At 40.1% G+C, this 19,495-nt stretch overlaps 1 protein-coding gene across 2 annotated transcripts; it reads right to left on the bottom strand.

The window, feature by feature from the left end:
* Positions 1–200: 200 nt before the first annotated feature.
* krt78.7 (keratin 78, gene 7) lies at positions 201–7,519 on the bottom strand. 2 transcript variants are annotated; one of them, XM_031895854.1, is made up of 10 exons: positions 7,068–7,508; positions 6,823–7,013; positions 6,409–6,629; positions 6,176–6,236; positions 5,513–5,608; positions 3,535–3,699; positions 2,811–2,936; positions 2,503–2,723; positions 1,188–1,222; positions 201–1,104 (listed from the first exon to the last, which is right to left on the bottom strand). In XM_031895854.1, the coding sequence occupies exons 1-10, from the start codon at positions 7,447–7,449 to the stop codon at positions 761–763; spliced, it is 1,842 nt and encodes a 613-aa protein (XP_031751714.1). In that variant the 5' UTR covers positions 7,450–7,508; the 3' UTR covers positions 201–760.
* Between the last annotated feature and the right edge of the window lie 11,976 nt (positions 7,520–19,495).

Here is a 19,495-nt window from a genome sequence, read left to right as displayed (position 1 = left end):
AAAGACAAGGGGGCTAGGCCTAATATCAGAGATGTTTTGTGGCGAATAAGGTACTAAAATATTTTTGTGTTACTGTTCCTTTAAGGCCCCACCTAAAGGTATAAAAATCAACTCCATATAAAATGCTAAAGAGACATCCAACCATTTGTATGTGTGTTTTTCAGTCATACTATCACCATAAAATACATTGTGCTACAGAGTTTGATATCCAAATGCAGTTTATTGAAGACACAAAGAAAAGAAAAGACGTTTTTGAATGTTTAGGAAAATGCAGCAATGCATTTAAAAGATACTATATACAAACACCCAAGATCCCCTCTCCTAAAAGATAAAAGTTAAGCAGGAATTTACAGAATTAGATGCAATCATGACCCATCTCATTAGTAAAAATCTTCTTAACTTGTTACTAGGAGACATCAGAACACAGTTACCTCCATACCAATGCCTGAGATTCAGATAGCTAAGAAGATACTTCTTTATATATTTAACATAAATTCAGTTCTTTTCATCTAAACTTAACAAACACTATCTTCCTTTCGGGAGTGTTAAATAATGACAGAAAATACAGAGACATAATAGGACTGTGTTATAACAAAGTACTTTGTGGTGAAGACCAATTTCCTTGGATATTTACGATGGGTACTAAAATAGGGATAGGTTTAGGTTGACACACTCATCATTATATACTATTCAAGCTTCTGGTAGTTAGGCAAAGGTGTAGTGATATGTGGCTTTAATGTTTGGCTACAACTGCTGTAAATTAATAGGTTTTCTTGGTTGTGGATGTTGTTGATGCAATTGCCACTGAGGTTTTGCCTCCAGAATGGCCATAAGAGCTTCCTCCATGCATGGAGCCACCTTCAAATCCCATTCCTCCCATGCCTTGGCCATATCCACATGCAGATCCCATGCCGCCTCCCATTCCCATTCCGCCACCCATGCCGCCTCCCATTCCGCCACCCATGCCGCCTCCCATTCCGACACCCATGCCCATTCCGCCGCCCATGCCCATTCCGCCGCCCATGCCGCCTCCCATGCCGCCTCCCATTCCACCAGCTGCACCGCCAAGAGCACTGTATACACTGGAACCTCCGCTGATTACAGCTAAAAAGTAAGGAAAAAATTAATTAGTTACTATTTTGAAATCCAATCAGTTAATAATTATAGCATAAATCAACTGCACTTACATATGCTGACATTGTTGGCAATCTCTCCAGACATTCTGCAAAAACGAGAAAAGAAGTATTATTATATAATATATATATAATTATATATATAATAATTATATATTATATATATTATTATAAAAAATATTGTTGCACAAGTTACTGTCTCTCTCTGTTTACTGTGTTGGTACAAAATGAGCAACACTTTTGTTTAGCTTTAGTTGTCCTTATCGAGGTAACGTTCCAGTCATGTAGTATTTCCTTCTTGTCAGCTGTTTGAAAGCAAACATCTGATTGGGTTCCTAGACCTGGTTATACTATGTGCCATTGAAATACTGTATACTGGTTGCATGACAGACCAATAACAGGTTTGATAAACTAAAATAGGAACTGGCATTAACCAATTGAATGGGGACAGCCTTTCCAGTGCCCCACATTGCCTAGCAATGACATTTTCCAATTAATTACACAATGAACCTTGAAATATAAAATTTGCTTTGCTAGAAAAACTTTTTTTTGCCAGCAATAAAGCTGATACAAAGTGCTGTGGTGAAGCTAGTTTTTCTAGAACCTGGTGCAGAATTTTATCCTCATATGTAATAAAGCACTAAGTTTGCCCAGGAGTAGTAACCCATAGCCACCAATAAAATGTTTGCTTATAAACAGGTGACCACTAAATTCTACCTTCTGATTGGTTACTATGGTTTACTGCTCCTCAGCAATCTTAGTGCCTTTTATTACGTAACCCCTTAAGACTTTCATTTCATTATTCCCCAAGATAAGAAGTTAGAAGAAGAAAGTCAGAAGAAGAAGGTAAACTATACAATGTGTTCTTAATATTTCCAATAGACAAATACAAAGAGGAATATAAAACAAAATTGAGGACTGGCTCAGTTTCTACTCCATAACAGCAAAACAGTTGGAGTGAATCAAGTCAGCTTCCCCATGTAATAAGATAATATGATAATAATAGTACAGTTTATTTCAAATTTTTATGATAGCATTCCTATTAGAATGTTATAGTTAGTATAGCCCATGGGTAACTTTCAATCTGTCTCCTTCTTATAGGGGCAGATTTATCAAAATGTGAGTTTAGAGCTTAATACATAGAAACTCACCCACGTTCTGTTCATTCCTATGGAATTTTTAGAAGCGTATTTATCAAATGGTGAACTCTAACTTTCACGCATTGATAAATTCACTTCTAAAAATCCTATAGGAATGAACAGAACGTGGGTGAGTTTCTATGTATTAAGCTCTAAACTCACATTTTGATAAATCTGCCCCTTAGCGTGGCACTAAATTAAATTTGTCTCTTGGACCCCATGTAACTGACCTGCCCTCTTCTCCTCCCAGCATGAGTCCGTAAGTGCTAATTTCAACATCCAGTGAAATCTTAGCAGCCAGAAGTTCTTGGTACTCTTTAAGCTGACGAGCCATGTCCTCCTTAAGTTTCTTTTCAGCAGCTTCAAGATCCTGAAGTTTCTTTTCTGCATCCTTGAGAGCAAGGTTGCCCTTTTCTTCAGCTCCAGCAATGGATTGATTCAGACCTGCAATCTATCATTTAAGGAAAGGCATGGGTTCTGAGTATGGATTGGCTATTGGTTACAAACCTAAGTCACTACTGGCACAGCTCCGACCTACCTGCTTCTTGATATTTTCAATTTCAGCCCTCAGCCTCTGAATCCTACGGTTCAGTTCTGCTATTTCAGTCTTGGAATTCTTTATGCTGTCCCCATGTCCTTCAGCTGTTCTCTGCAGCTCCTTGTACTAAAGTGAACATGAAAAACCTCACTAACACATGTACCTCAAACAGACATGTTTTTTCGACATTTCGATATCACAGCAAAAGAGAAATTAGCATGCTTGATTTCACAGGCTAGAAGTTTTAAACTTTTGTTGTATTTATTATTGGTCTCAAGAAAAATAAAAAAATAATTTTCATAGATAATCATATCATTTTCAGAAAATTGCTGTTTGTTTTTTTATATACCTTAGCGCAGGCTTACTTTTGTTTAATAATCTAATCTTGCCTTCCCTCAGATCTGCAATATGGCACCAGGGTCGGACAGATTATTTTAGGCCTATTACACATGTGGTGTATTTTCAGCCAAAGTTTTTGCATCTGGTGGGGAAGGGCCAAAAAGTTGCCTGTTTTCGCATCCATTTCAGTACATTTCAGCCAAAGGATTTTCTCCCCTGCCACATTATCCAGAAGTAGCTTAGGAAGCCTGACAGCTGCCTCTCTAAACTCTTACAACTGTATGCTTTGTAAAGGGATAACTTGTCCTTTACATATACATTGGCTAAAGGGGGCTGTGTTACTGTAATAAGCTGCAACATGAAGTAACAGTGTAGATATACTCACCTTATTATCGTACAATGCTTCAGCTTCCATTTTGCTTCTTTGTGCAGCTAGTTCTAATTGTGCTTTAACATCCTGAATGATACCTTCCAGGTTAAAGTCACGGTTGTTATCCATAGTCAGAACAACAGAGGTGTCGGTGACGCTATCATGTACCTGTGACAATTCCTGATAAAGACAAAATCACACATCATTAGTGTTTTTGTCTGAAAGCAGAGTCTATCTCAAATTCAAGATCAAAAACATCAAACAGAAATTCTCTTATATATCAGAATATAGTATAACTTATGTGTAACCTCCTGACTCAATGTAATTGGGATGTGTATACAGTATTCACTTAATTCACTTGAGATCCCTCCATTCCATAAGGCCTGGCAGGGCTTCTAGTGGTTGGGCAGAAATCAAGAAAAGACTATAACTTATATAAAGTTGGATTAGCCAGCCTGTGTTGCTACTGGCATTCAACTCTAAGCATACAATTTTCCCACAAAATTCAGTGGTTCTGGGAGTTGTGCTTCAAGAACATCTGTGAGTTCCCTTCTTGAGCAATTAATTGCCCTGTTGCCATACTAATTGCCCTGCCATACATAGCAGTGGAGTGGGCTCAGACTGAATGTCAGTTAAGATGAGAACTGAGGAGAATGCCTAACTTTAAAGGAGAATGCAAGTCAAAATTTAAAAAGCATACTGTCCAATAGTCCTCCTATTGTTTAGTAAAAACGCCACACTTTTGGCTCACCTAATCAAATATTTACTCAGTCACAATTACTTCACATTTTCTAGAACAGGCAGCCATCTCTAAAAAGGTATTCTCCCTTCCTTTCCCTCCTTGCTTCATACTGCACATGTTCCCTCCCCCCCCTCCCCTCTGCCAGAACAGCTTCTGATTCCTTCCCTCCCCCCCTCCCCTCTGCCAGATCAGCTTCTGATTGGCTGGTGGGCATGTGTAGCTCAGAACAGCAGACAGGATCAAGTTACACACATGCTCAGAGAATAGGAAGGCTGCCACTGGCAGCCTACAGGAAGGACAGAGAGATTTCAGTGATGTCACTGTAGGCTTCACACTGCTGTAGGCTGCCAGCACCATATCTCAGAGAAGCAAGCAGGGATCTGGGAATTTAGATATGCAGTAAGTACTTAAAAAGAATGCCTTTAGACTTACTTTTAATTACTATTAACCTTTCATTGTCCTTTAAAGGTTAGTTTGGATATGACTGGGGTTGATATGTGAATGTTGTTCTAGATTTTCTTGAAACTATGGCTTACACAATAATATTTTCCTAAATCTGTACTCTTGAATGTACTGAAATGAGCTAAGGGGACTCTGGGAAAAAAGGCTTTTCCATAGACATTTATAGTGGGGCTTAAACTGAAAGTGTCTGGCAGCCACTGCTGTGAGGCCCCATTATGTGTGTGGCCAACAACAGTCAATTCTTTTTGTGCCTCCTAAACATAGCTTTGCATCGGCGTAGCAATAAAGTTCAATCAATCGTGTTTGTTTCAACAACTTTCTGAGGCAGGCCTACCCAAATATATTTTCTAGACTGACACTGTTTTGTTCTTTCTAAATGAGTTTCAACAAAGCAAGTGATAACTGTTCAGCCTAATACTTTCTCCCATGAATTGCTAAATTATGTTCCACAACATAATTTGTTCTTAATAAAGACCCCTGACTTGAGGGTAGCAACAACATGGAGCAGAATGTGCATGAATCCGCACAGACACCCATGAGTTACATTGTCATCTTCTGTACTCTGTTCGACTATGAGAGAACCTGCAGTGTCTCATACCGATGACAGTATGTTATGATATAGTTGACTTCAGGGCAACATTACTATTGCTTTAACTTTATGATCCTAAGCATGGAGTAATACCGAATAATTACAAGGAACATCCTGTGATATTTCATCTTGTCTGTATATAAGAATAAGGCAATATTATTCCTGTTTTATGAATATAAACAAGCTGTTGGGGTTCTTACCGCAGCAAAAAGAGTTCTTAAGAAGTTGATTTCACTTGTCACTGCATCCACCTTGGCCTCAAGTTCTGTTTTAATCATGTAGGCAGCATCAACATCCTGGAAAAGGAACAATAGTTCTTTCATTCATCTTGTTACACTGGCTTAAAGTAGGAGGGAGAAAGAGGGAGAGCCAACATTCAACAGGAGCTGATCACAGGACGCTAACATTTATTGTTCGTATTGCTTTCCATCTCTATTAATCATAAGTTGGGAAGTTTTCTTCTAGCACAGGTAGGGGATCTATTGCCCAGAATGCTCGGGACCTCGGGTTTTCAGGATAAAGAAATCTTTCCATAATTTGCATCACCATAACTTGAGGCTTCTAAAAAATGTAAAGTATTATTTTGCCTCCAGCATGGATATATGCCGCGTAGTTACCCACATTAATATTACAGAAAAAAATAAATCATTTCAAACAGTAAGATTTTTTTATTTTTTTTTAAATGGCACTCTGTGGAAAAAGGAATTTTCATATTTTGGAGCTTGCTAGATAATAGTTTTGCATCTAATAGATCCCATACCTGTAAGTGCTTCATAAATGCTCTATAACAGCATATTATAAAAGCTGAGCGCTTCATAGTTTCTATTCAATAATAACTTTATTAATACGACAATGAGACTCACCTTCTTAAGTACCACAAAATCGTTTTCTGCTTTTGTACGCTTGTTAATTTCATCCTCGTATCTGTTTTAAGAGAACAGTGGTTAATAAGCAGTCTTTCTTTTCCAGCTTATTGTCACAGCAACACAAACATGCAGGTTACATGTACCAACAGAGCTCTACCTTATCATACAGTGAGCAGCTTAAAACTTATTCTAAATGTACAGTTGGGAAAGTAAAACTTGTGCAGACATACTTTTTCTTATATTCCTCCACAAGATCTTGCAGATTCTTCAGTTCTTGCAGCAAACGGGCCTTTTCATTTGTTAAAGTATCTAAATATCTCCTCAGGTCGCCAATGTACTTCTCAAACAGGGGCTCTAGGCTGGCCCTTTTGGTGCTGCCCTTAGTTCCCTGTTCCTGCAGCAGTTTCCATTTTGTTTCTAGGACTTTGTTTTGCTGTTCCAGAAATCTGACCTGTGACCAAAAGGAAAGAGTTTAGTAACACAAAATCTGTGAAGACGGTAAATCAAATCAATTAGTATCGGCAAATTAACTGTCCAACACCTGCTAGAGGTAAAGAGACTCACAGAGACATGACTTGGTTCAGTTCAGTACCACTTAACTTAGAGATCTGTCATTTATACATTTACATTAATAACAGCCTTACCTTGTCAATGTAAGCTGCAAACTTGTTGTTGAGAGTTTTAATTTGTTCTCTTTCCTCTGTTTTTACTTTCTGGACGTTTGGATCTATAGTCAGATTAAGTGGCTGCAGAAGTTGTGTATTGATAGTAACCTGCTGAATTCCACCAGGTGGGCAAACAGGGAATCCCATATCCCCTCCATCAAATCCTGGGCCTCCCATGCCACCCATTCCACCCATGCCTCCCATACCTCCCATGCCACCCATGCCTCCCATGCCACCCATGCCCCCTGCACCACCAAACATTCCACCACCATGTCCTCCTCCAAAGCCACCACCAAATCCTCCACCAGCACCACCACCAAATCCTCCACCAGCACCACCACCAAATCCTCCACCAGCACCACCACCAAATCCTCCTCCAGCAGCACTACCAAGTCCTCCTACCATACTTCGAGCACTGGCTGCACTTATGGAAGTTCTAGATTTTCCACCAAGGTTATAGACACTGCGTGACCCATAGCTACCTCCAGCCCGAGATCCTCCTCCAATTGCTCCAAGTGAGCACGCGCTAAAACCCCCTCTTCCACCACCACCACCACCACTGCTAACAGTTTGTCGCTTCTTGATGGAGACTTGTGAGAAAGACATGATGGCTTTGGATTAAAGCAGTTAAAAGGGAAAATCAGAAACTTGAAGGGACAGATAAGACGAAGGAGATGTGGCCCCTTTGCACTGAGAGAGAGAAGTGTCTCCCTTTTATCTGCTTGAAGTAAAGGGCTTGGTTGCATGGGTGTCAAAGGACCAGTTTAGAGCAATAGTGGGTTTGGCATAGTTGGCAGACACCCATCTACTCAGTCTACTACATTGATCACACCTATGGGAAAATATTGCTTTGCTTGCAGCCCTTGATCCCTTGCATATATTTAAATGTACCTGCTTGTGATGAAATTAATAGACAATCTTATAGAAAAGTAATCTCTTTCTACCTGCTACCAGTGTTACTGAAAAAAAGCCTTCAGGGGTTTTAACGCAACTTTCTCACAATTATTAGGAGACACTAATATTTTATTCAGGGTTTGTTTTACAGGTGCAGGTAATGACTAAAATAACAAGTGAATAGACATGCTAGGGATATGATGAAATAACTCAGTTGAACGGATCGCCAGAAATTATCAATTTATTGCAATTTGAAATCACTTGCTTCAGCTTTTATGCAAATCTATTTTTACATAAGCAGAGGTTGATTTGGGGATTATTTATAATGACTCCTAAAAGAATGATGTTCCTAGGTTTTTTTTGAGATTTTGTTTTATTTATTTGAGGATCCATTGTAGAAAAGTTTTGGACTTCAAGTTCCAACAGCAGGTTGGATTTTCACTACAAATTCCTTTTATATTACCTTTTAGTACAGTACAGACAATGATATCCTGAGACACTCTGCAGCCAGTCTTGCCCAGTTTTTCTTCAAACCCTGGAAGTAGTTAGAATGACAAACTGAGATAAGTGAAACTAATTATAAGAAAGAATTTAGCCTCAGAATTACTTGCTGAGAGTCTCCATATCCAAAATATCATTTTAGTCCAGAGAGAGGCAGAATTAAAAGGAAATCACTAAAAACCACACATAAACAGAAAGGAAGACTAATTGCAAATTGTCTCAGGATATCATTCTCTGTGTCTCTTATTGCTCTATATAGTTCATCATAAATAGATAGTCCCCCTTGAAGTTGGATCTAATTCTAATTTATTGAAAAGTTTATATAAAAATAATGTCAACCTGGGTGACCAGAAACGCAGGACCTACAAAATGTAACCTAACAAGCAATGTTATTCAATGTAATTCGGGCATTGCAACATAATCTCTGGGTTTGCACAAGCTGTCAGCATCATGAACAAAGATCATTGCCTTTGGATTCTGCCCAAGTGAGAAATTCTACTTATTAGGATCAGAGGGCCACACCTAATAATATCTTAGGGTAATTAGTCCCAGAGCTTGCTGTCTGTGCAGAATTCATATAGATTATCATTTATTGAAGGTGACTATTTCAGTTTATGGATCATTTGCTAAAAGACATGTACAAACTCATTGGTATTTTATGACAATTGAAGTTGTTGTTTAATGTTTATCCTTGGTGGGTTTTTAATTTATTCTTTTCTTCTACCGGTTTCCATTTTGGACAAAAACATGTGCTCTGGTGGGTCTTGGGGCCCACTTACCTTAGCCATCAGGTACTGGCTGAAAGAAGATTAGGAGAGGGCCTGAAAACAAAAAATGAGCACAAATCATGATACAAATTAAACTTCAACTTCAGAATAACTCTCCGGTTGCTTTACAATGTTTGCTAGACAGGATGTTACACTACAGTTAGTCTGTTAGAGACATAATAATTACAAATAATTCTTACATTTTTTCAGAGAATCAAGCCCTACTTCATTGTAATAGTAAAGAGACATTTATTTTGTTCATGAATAATAATCTGTTTTAACAGGGTGGCATAACATTTCTGCCTCTAGACGGTGCCCTTCCTGTCTGCAGCCATGGCAGTGGGTAGCATTTATATATTGACTGACAATAAAGAATGCTGCCCACAGTGGCCAATGCCTTCATTGGCATCTATCAGATGTCAATAATGACATAAAGCCTTCCAATGCCACAGCTACTTGCAGAAGGGGCAGTTCCTTGTAGCACAATGATGAAGGAAAGACTGACATGCATGGCACCCACCCACCAGTGCTCACAGAGTGAATTTCTTCCTGAAATTGCACAGTTGTAAATGTTTGGCTAGTAATATGCCATGCTTGAGCAATGACACCCAGAATCTGTGCCTAGGCCCCTGGACTGTTTCTTTAGGTCTATCTGGATGAAAACTGCCTTTCCAAATTAGGAAATGGAGAGCAGATCAGCAAATGGCTGACTGACATGTCATGACCCTGTCCCCTGATGTCATGGACCCACCCACCAGCCATTCCACACATAGTTACATAGTTACCTAGGGTTGAAAAAAGACCAGAGTCCATCAAGTTCAACCCTTCCAAATAAACGCAGCACCCACTTCCTATACTGACCTATCTATACACTCACATACATAAACTATATATATACAACCACTAATACTAACTGTAGATATTAGTATCACAATAGCCTTGGATACTATGCTTGTTTAAGAACTCATCCAGGCCCCTCTTAAAGGCATTAACAGAATCTGCCATTACCACATCACTAGGAAGGGCATTCCACAACCTCACTGCCCTCACCGTGAAAAACCCCCTACGCTGCTTCAAATGGAAGCTCCGTTCCTCTAATCTAAAGGGGGGGCCTCTGGTGCGTTGATTGTTTTTATGGGAAAAAGAACATCCCCCAACTGCCTATAATCCCCTCTAATGTACTTGTACAGAGTAATCATGTCCCCTCGCAAGCGCCTCTTTTCCAGAGAAAACAACCCCAACCTCGACAGTCTAACCTCATAGTTTAAATCTTCCATCCCCTTAACCAGTTTAGTTGCAGTCTCTGCACTCTCTCCAGCTCATTAATATCCTTCTTAAGGACTGGAGCCCAAAACTGCACTGCATACTCAAGGTGAGGCCTTACCAGGGACCTATAAAGAGGCAAAATTATGTTTTCATCCCTTGAGTCAATGCCCTTTTTTATACAAGACAGCACTTTATTTGCTTTTGTAGCCACAGAATGACACTGCCTGGAATTAGACAACTTGTTATCTACAAAAACCCCTAGATCCTTCTCCATTAAGGAAACCCCCAACACACTACCATTCAGTAGATAGTTCGCGTTTATATTATTCCTACCAAAGTGCATAACTTTGCACTTATCAACATTGAACCTCATTTTCCAGTTTGCTGCCCAGTTTTCCAATTTTGTCAAATCGCTCTGCAAAGCGGCAGCATCCTGCATGGAACTTATAGTTTTGCACAATTTTGTGTCATCAGCAAAAATAGAAATAGTACTGTCTATGCCCACCTCCAGGTCATTAATAAACACCCCGCCCCCAATGTCATCCTCCCACTCTTGTCATCATCGTTATCATCATATTTTAGATAATAATATATAATATATAATATATAATAGTCTAACAATATAATTATATACATTATATTGTAAGTTGGATAACATTTAAATAAATGTTAGAGCTTAGCCCTGTTGTATCAAGCTCTAACATCCTATTAAAACATATGCTTAAAAAATCAAGCTGTTGGGTTCAACTGTATAGACTAATGATGAGCAAATCTGTCCTTTTCTGTTTGCCAAAAAATTCGTGAAATGGTGAAAAATCAGAGAAACGCATTTGTTTGTAAAGTCCACAATAATTTTGTTAAAATTCTGCTACTTTTTCGTCGTTTTCATTAACTTTCACTAAAAAGTCGTACTTTTCGCAAAGACTATGACCTTTTCGGAATTCATTCAAGCTTTGGTATTGTGACTCTCTTTTCTCCAGGTTGGATCTGTCGAGTGCAATTGAGTCCTATGGGAGGCTTCCAAAATCATACATTGAGGTCTCAATGCCAGAATGGCTTTCGTGCCGTTTACAAAGTTCAGATCCAAAAATGCTGTGACTTTCGTAAGGCAATTACAATATTTTCATACAACCGATAAAAGCATTTTCTTGACATTTTAGAACATCAGAAATGATCGTGGTTACTCAGAATTTTTTCTAAATCGTGATTTTAAGCCCAAAAAATTCGGACTTTAGTGAATGGGCCCCTTTGCCTCTGTGTAGCAGCCACCTGCTCCTGTTATTTTTTAGAGGGTCAGCAAGAATATGTTAAAGGATTTTTGATTCCAGAATCTTGTTCTTTGCACCACAGTGTATCTTGATTTCTGGAATTGTTTTGTTCCTGGAGAGAGTTTCAGGGTTAAACAGTCTGACATCCATTCTCCCTGTTTTATGCAATAATGCTATTGACAATTTTCTTTAAAAACTGGAATGGTAAATGTATTACTTAAAAAGAGCCTGTTTGGTGGGGGTCCATGCAAATGCTTCAGGTGCTGACAAAAAACGATATAGCCCACCTTGGTACATTCAATGGTGATGTGTAGTGATGGGCAAAATGTTTCGCCAGGCATGGATTCGCGGTGAATTTTGGCGGTTTTCGTGAAATGGATGGAAAAAATTGGAGCGGAAAAATTTGCAGCGCGTCCAAAAATTGTCGCGGGCGACAAAAGAATAGCCACGTGACAAAACAATAGCCGCGCGTCAAAACAATAGCCGCGGGCGACAAAAGAATAGCCGCAGGCGACAATTTGTTTTTACGCGCGACATTTTCACTGTTTCACGAATTTTTCGCAGTTTCGCGAATCTTTTGAAAGATTCACAAATTTTTCGGCGAAGCGAAATGGGACAGATTCGCTCATCACTAGTGATGTGAAACAGCTTATGAATCTCAAGCAGGTTTGAGGATCTCCAGTATAGGGTGGAGAGGGTGGAATATGGGGTTCTGGTGCAGCAGCTTGTGGGAGCTGCTGGGCAGGCAACCATGACTTTCCAATACAGTTTAACTGTATTTCATAAGCAGATATAGCTCTTAAGACAGATGGGTTTATCACACAAAACAAAAAAATCACAAAAATGCATATGGAAAGTAGAAAAAGTCTCATCAACCAATTTAACTCCCTCTGATATTTAGGGTCCTGTTATATGGCCCCTCACTCCTCCCCCATGACCCTATTCTAACTCCCCAAGCAGTGGCTCATTAACATGTTGCTTACCACCCCCTTTGATGTTACCCCCAGTGCAAGTAGATGCCCATTTTGAAATATCTGGCGAGTTTTGGAAGCACAGAGACCCAGATTTACTCCAAGCAGAGCATCCTGCAGGCCAGCAGTGCACATGGAGCTACCCAATAGCCAATCACAGCATACTCATAGAACTTTTTTCATGCTTGTGTGGCTCACCAACACTTTTTGCATCAGAGTGTGGCTCGCTGGTAAAAAGGGTTGGGGATCCCTGCTCTAACTCATTCCACCCCTTTGACCTAGTGTAAATGCATTTCCAGCCTCTTAGCCATCCTTTTCCCTAGCCCACTGGACCTCAAAGAAAATTTAGCCCACTGCCCTCCAAAGAAAATTTAGGCCAGTACTCTAAAAAAAAAAAAAACCCTTTCTCTGTACACCAAGGCTTTTGTAACATATTTAGCTCCCTAAGTTCCAGCTATCCTCCCAATGCTTCATGTGGTGCTGGTAAAATCTTAGAAACAAAGACATTAAAAGACCTTCCTTTATGCTGGAATCCTAGATCACTGAACCTGCACCTTAAAGGAGAAGGAAACTAATTTTACATAGTTACATAAGGTTGAAAAAAGTCCATTAAGTGAACCCAGCACACACAAACATGTACTGACCTATCTATACACCATATATACCAACATCAATACTAACTGTAGATTTTAGTATCACAATAGCCTTGGATACTATGCTTGTTCAAGAACTCATCCAGGCCCCTCTTAAAGGCATTAACAGAATCTGCCATTACCACATCTCTAGGAAGGCCATTCACCAACCTCACTGCCCTCACCGTGAACAACCACCTACGCTGCTTAAAATGAAAGTACCGTTCCTCTAATCTAAAGGGGTGACCCTCTAATGTACTTGTACAGAGTAATCATGTCCCCTCGCAAAAGTCTTTTTTTTGGCATTTTATTGCCAATAGATTAGTCACAAAAGTGCAAGCTAGAATGCTATATTTATTCTAAAGAATGGTTTACCATACCTGAGTAAACAGCCATAGAAGCTCCCTCTGTTTGTTTAAGATGGCAGCTGCCATTTTAGCTCAGTCTGACTTCACTTCCCTGCCTGCACATTGCTCCTGTAACAGCTCTAAGCTCAGAGTACACAGCAGAGAGGGGAGGGGGAGAGAGGAGCAAACTGAGCAGACTCATGCAGTACCATGAAGTATTTTTCTGAGAGTAGAACCTTTACGTGTATGACCACCTTTAGTTTTTACCTTTTCTTCCCCTTTAAGGTCCCCTATCTACTATTAATTATGTTAGTAGTGCCAATATGTACCAAAACAGCTGGGTCATACCCAGCCCCACCTCATTATTTATGCGTACCTGATAAGCTACATGCTGACCCTGGCACTAGGGGGGTGGCAAACGGTGTACTAGCCAAAAATGTCAGTTATTGTAATATAGTATTATCTTCCAAATTTTAGCCCAACTAAACTTGATGAGTTACCCTACTTTTCTCCATGAGGGGCAGCCCAACAGTTTGAGAAACTCAATGATACCTTCCTAATCTCAAAACTAACATATATATATGGATGAAGACCCTTGTCAAGGTCCAGAGCTAAAGCAAAGAGAATCTGTAACACTTTATTTTAGTGTATAGACTACTAATTGAAACATTAAAAAGCTTTCTAATGGGAGGTTAAGAAGACTTGATGATAGAAAGATGTTTTAGATGGTGGAATTGAATCTGAAATAATCTTATATTTACCCTCCATTACATCTTTAACATCTTGAGAAACTGTCCTGGTTAATATTGAGCTTGAAGTTCTACAGTAAAATGATGGATGTAAGAGCAATGATGGTTCTCTACAAATATTTATTAAATAAATTAATATGTAGTGATGGGAGAAATTATTTGACAGGCATTGATTTGTTGCAATTTCTGCATTTCAACGATTGTTTAGGGGAAAGAGGTGACAAAATTTTCAGTGCAAAATGGGCATATTGTAGGTCTGACATCTGAAGACAAGAGAAAAAACATATCTATGTAAGAGAAAAAAGGGAGGTAAAGAAAGGTCAAAACATTACTAAAGGAATGAAAAGTAAAGTGCTATTCATTGATCACTTGCTCGGTTAGTCATTGAGGGAACTTATTGGTGTCACTGGGGGAGATGGGGGTTTAGGCTCCCATCTCCTATTGTTGTTGTCTGTGCTGGGGTAGTGGTTGTCCTTTCCCTGAAGGTTATCCATGGGGACCAAACATTGTCATAAAGATTCTATTTGTGTTTCTGGCTGCCATCTGTTCCATAACAGCCATGGTATCTAAAGCTTGTAAAATTTCTTGTAGGTTGTAGGGGCCTTCTGGTTTCCTGAGTCTTGCTATTGCAGTAGTAGTGGCGTAAAGGATATGAAATAAGAGTTTTTTTCTTGTCTCTAGGAACATGGTTTGGGAAAAGCATGAGGAGTGCTCCCTTAGGGTCCTAAGGTAAGTTTGTAATCCAGTGTTTATTAGTTGGTAAACTTGTGACCAGATCTGTTTAACTGGTGGGCATTTCCACCACATGTGAAGCAGCGACCCAGTTTGATTACATCCTCTCCAGCACAAGGGGAAGGACTCTTTTGTGATATTATGAAATTTTTCTGGTGTTAGGGGCCGCCTGTAAATAGTTATTTTTATAGGATTCCCGATGGTTGGTGCAACTGGTAGTACCGGGCAATGATGCTATAGCTTCTCGCCGTTGTTCTGCTGTCATGGTCATCTGCATATCATTGTCCCTTTTGGTCATTTAGGAGTGTTTTGGGTCAGGGGGATCCAAGATAAGGTATTTGTAATACTGCAATGATATTCCTCTCCCGTTCCAACTGTTATTGCTTAAAGGGGAAGGAAAGGCTAAGTCACTTGGGGGTGCCAAAATGTTAAGCACCCCCAAGTGACTTAGATCGCTTACCTTGTACCCTGGGCTGGTGCCCCTGTTAGGAGAAAAAAGCACCAGCCCAGGATACCCCCAAGTGACTTAGCCTTTCCTTCTCCTTTAAATGCTCTATACAAGTTGGTTGCAGTCTTGTTTTATAATTTAGTGAATGTTTAGCCAGAAAATGTTTTATTCTGAGGTATGTATATCTTTCTTTTTCCTGAAAGTGGAATTTCTGTTGGCGTTCCTCAAATGTTCTAGGTTTACGTATTTCATATAAGTCTGAGGTAAGTTCTATATCACGCTCTGTCTGTGTCTGCAGAGGTACAGTAGGTCTTGAATAAGGTATGAGAAGTTTGTGATTGGCATCCTTAGCGAGGGGTAGTGAACAAAGGTGCTTGTTGATGATTGTTTGTCCCAGGTATTTAATATTGTCTTGTTAGTTTGGAATATATACGGGTTGTTGAAGCCAGATTAGCTGGGGAATCGTGACATTCAGTAGTTCCCCTGTTTCCAGATCTACCCATTTTCAGTAATATTGTGGGTGGTGCATTTTGATAGCCATGTCTAATAGGGATGCTTTTTAATAATTTTGTATATTGGGTAATCCAAGGCCTCCATTTGAACTTGGTTGTTGTAAAATTTTAGCTGCTGTTCGAGGGTGTTTCTCTGCCCAGAAAAAAGCACTAATTTGAGTTTGCAGTAGTTTGCAATTTGAATTGTTCTGAGTAGGTATAAGATTTTTGACACAATATTCATTATATATAGTGGTGACATTTCCCAGGCAGGAGATTTGGAGGGATTTCCATTTTATATATTCAGTTTGCAATTGTTTTTGGAGCAGGATGTAATTATGTTTATATAACAACTCAGGCTGTTTTGTTAGTTTGATACCTAGGTATTATAGATATGTTTCTTCAACAATTTAAGTCAGTATTCAGTTTTAGCTAAGAGTATTTGTTGGAGATCTTTTTTCTGTGTATTTTGCCCTCTAAACATTGATTAAAGCAAATTTGTGAAAGAGCTTCCTTAATTTACTGGCTGGTTTGTGATCTCTGTTGTTTGGTTTCATGTTTAGTCTACATACTGTATGTCTAGAGAGGGGTTCATTATGCTAGTAAACTCTCCCGCCACAATACATTTGCCTTGCTTATACTGCATAAGGTGTGTTAGTGTTTTTGTAAGAAATTGTAATTGGTTTTCATAGGTGTATATAAGTTAATTAATGAGTATACTTGATTGTCTATGGACCATACCAACATGGGATCTACTTGAGGGTCCGCAAATAGCTGGTGCAACTGGAATGTTATTTTAGTGCCTACTAGAATTGAGACCCCCTTAGATTTAGCACATGATAAGGCATGGTAAGTGAGTGGGTATTGTCTATTTGGAAATGATGGGGGGGGGTTAGGTTTCTTAAAATCACATATACTTTATATCAGTTCTGTCCAACTGGCGGCCCGCGGGCCGCATGCAGCCCGCGACCCCCCTCTGTGTGGCCCCCCACCTGTCTGGCTGCTTTGATGTAAGCATTTTGAGTAAGCATTAAATGGTATCAGTACTGAGATTAACTGCCCCCCCCCCCTGCATGGTTCTCACCTCAGATTCAGGCTGTAATCCCTCTGTATTGTTTAAAAATGTAATCCCCTGTGTTTTTCACACTTTTTTCAATCTCTGCATTGTTCACCCCCTGCAGTGTTCACACCTCAGGCTCAGACTGTAATCACTCCCATTGTTCACTTCTTCACACCTCAGACATAGGTACTGTAGGCAGAGTATGGCACATACAGCCAGCATAGGGCAGGTAGAGTATGGCACACACAGGCAGCATAGGTCAGGGAGGGTATGGCACACACAGGAAGGGTAGGGCAGGCAGAGTATGGCACACACAGTCAGGGTAGGGCAGGCAGAGTATGGCACACACAGGCAGGGTAGGGCAGGCAGAGTATGGCACACAGAGGCAGCATAGGGAAGGCAGAGTATGGCACACACAGGCAGGGTAGGACAGGCAGAGTATGGTACACACAGACAGCATAGGACAGGCAGAGTGCTGCCTGTTTGTGCCATACTCTGCTTGCCCTATGCTGCTTGTGGGAGGTGAACCTGGCAGGGGTTTGTTGTGGGAGTTTGTTAGCAGTTGGAAATAGCCATTAAATGGCCCCTAAGGTGTGTAATTATGTACAGGGGGTTGCTCTGCTATCCACAGGGGAGGAGGAGGCATATGGAATTTAAGGGTATATCTTAATATGACATAATTCTTTCACATATGAATGACGGTTGATATCCCCACAGTAAGGACCAAGCATTTGGGATTTTGCTGTGCTACCACCATTGTGATAAAATAGGTGTGGTTTGAAGTGGGTGTGGTTTCAAAAAGGGGAGTGGTCAAAACTAGCTTCCATTAGTGGCCCTCCACCATGTATGCTAGAGAAATTCCGGCCCTTGGCAACGTAGAAGTTGGACAGCACTGCTTTATATGATTTAGGGGGCCTGCACCCCAGTGTCTGCAAGTTATAAGGGTTGTGATCATTACCAACGGGAAGTAACATTAACTGTATCTTTGGTTGAAAAACATTAAAACCATTAACAACAAGCATATTTACAAGGATGGAAAAGATACTTATCAACAATTTTAGCTGAAAGGAGCGCCACCTTGTGGCGTGGGTACCAAAAGGGTTGAACTGTGCCTTCATTATTTCCAGGATGAGGGGGGGCGGGATGCATCCTAATGATCCGAGGGGGGTAGGATGGAATCAAATAGAGGAGGAAATATTTCTTGCTCCTTAGGGTGAGCCATTACTATTTTTGTGGAGGGAGACCTTTGAAGGTACTGGTTACTGATGCGGGAGTTCTCTCTTTACATAGAGGGATAGTAGGAAATGGTGAGTAGCACAACTTTAATCAGGTGGTTGACTAATCTTTCGTGATTCTTCTGGGTGATTTCTTGTGTGGGGGGCTCGGGGGAGAGCTTCATGCTTGTGATAGGTTCCATTGATGCAATGTTTTTTTAACTTTCTCAGGAGAGGTTAAGGCACTCGGGATACTTTGTTTGGCGATTAATAGTTTTGTTGGAAATCCCCACTGGTAAGAGATATTGTTATCACGGAGGACTTCTTGAAATGTTCTTCTCTTAGTTAGTAATGCCTGAGAAGGATCTGATGTTGAGATAATTTGGGGGCCAGTTTGTTTTGTGGGGCACTGCTTAGAGTAGATTTTCTTTCATGCGAAAAAAAATTTGTTTTGCCAGCTTGTCTCTTGAAGCTGTTTCAGGTGGGTTTCTGGATTTGGAAACCCTATGGATTCGGTAGATTTTGGGTCTGGTGCCTGCATCTAATCCTGATCTGTATTCTTTAGACTTTGCTTCTGATCCAAGATGGTGTCTATGTTCTGCTGCTGGTCCGCGTGAGCAGGAGGGGAAAAATATGCAGTAACTTGTGAAGCTGCTTTTATCTGTGTTGTTTTGCTCCCATGCTTTATTGGGATCCAAAATCTTATCGCTGCAGTGAGATTGCTGTGGTCTCCTGCACTAACACACATTTAAAATCATCCCTCTCAACCGGTATGTTTCTGTTCACCTTCAAACCTGTTATTGTCATTTTCTGAATCCCAACCATCTTCTTGAATTCTTTTCAATCTGGTTTCCACATTGAAAGAGATGTAATGTTAGACCATCAATTATATCCATGCTGCTAATAACCAGGGACACTATTCCATACTCATAATCCTGGATCTCTCTGAAGCATTCAATACAGTTGACCATTGTCTTCTTTAAAAACATCTTCAAATGTTTGGTATCAGCAGTTCTGCTTTATCCTAGTTGTCATCCTGTCTCTCTATAGACACCTTCAGTGTAACAGTTTCTGACACTACCTCCCCACCTGTTAATCTTTCTTTTGGGGTGGCCCAAGGGTATTCTTTAGGGCCACTTTTGCTCTCTATTTAAATTCTTTCTCTTAGTGACCTCATCACATCCTTTGGCTTCTCCTGTAAACTTGATGCAGATGAAACACAGATCTTCCTTTCCTGCCCTGATCTTAACCCTGCTATTCAGGAAAAATCACGCAATGCTTCACTGTCATAGCATTTTAGATGGCTGCTTGC

This window comes from Xenopus tropicalis, chromosome 2, assembly GCF_000004195.4.
Source record: "Xenopus tropicalis strain Nigerian chromosome 2, UCB_Xtro_10.0, whole genome shotgun sequence".
In the NCBI taxonomy this organism is placed as follows: domain Eukaryota; kingdom Metazoa; phylum Chordata; class Amphibia; order Anura; family Pipidae; genus Xenopus; species Xenopus tropicalis.
The sequence above is the reverse complement of the archived record's forward strand: the minus strand, read 5'-3'. Positions and strand labels throughout refer to the sequence as shown.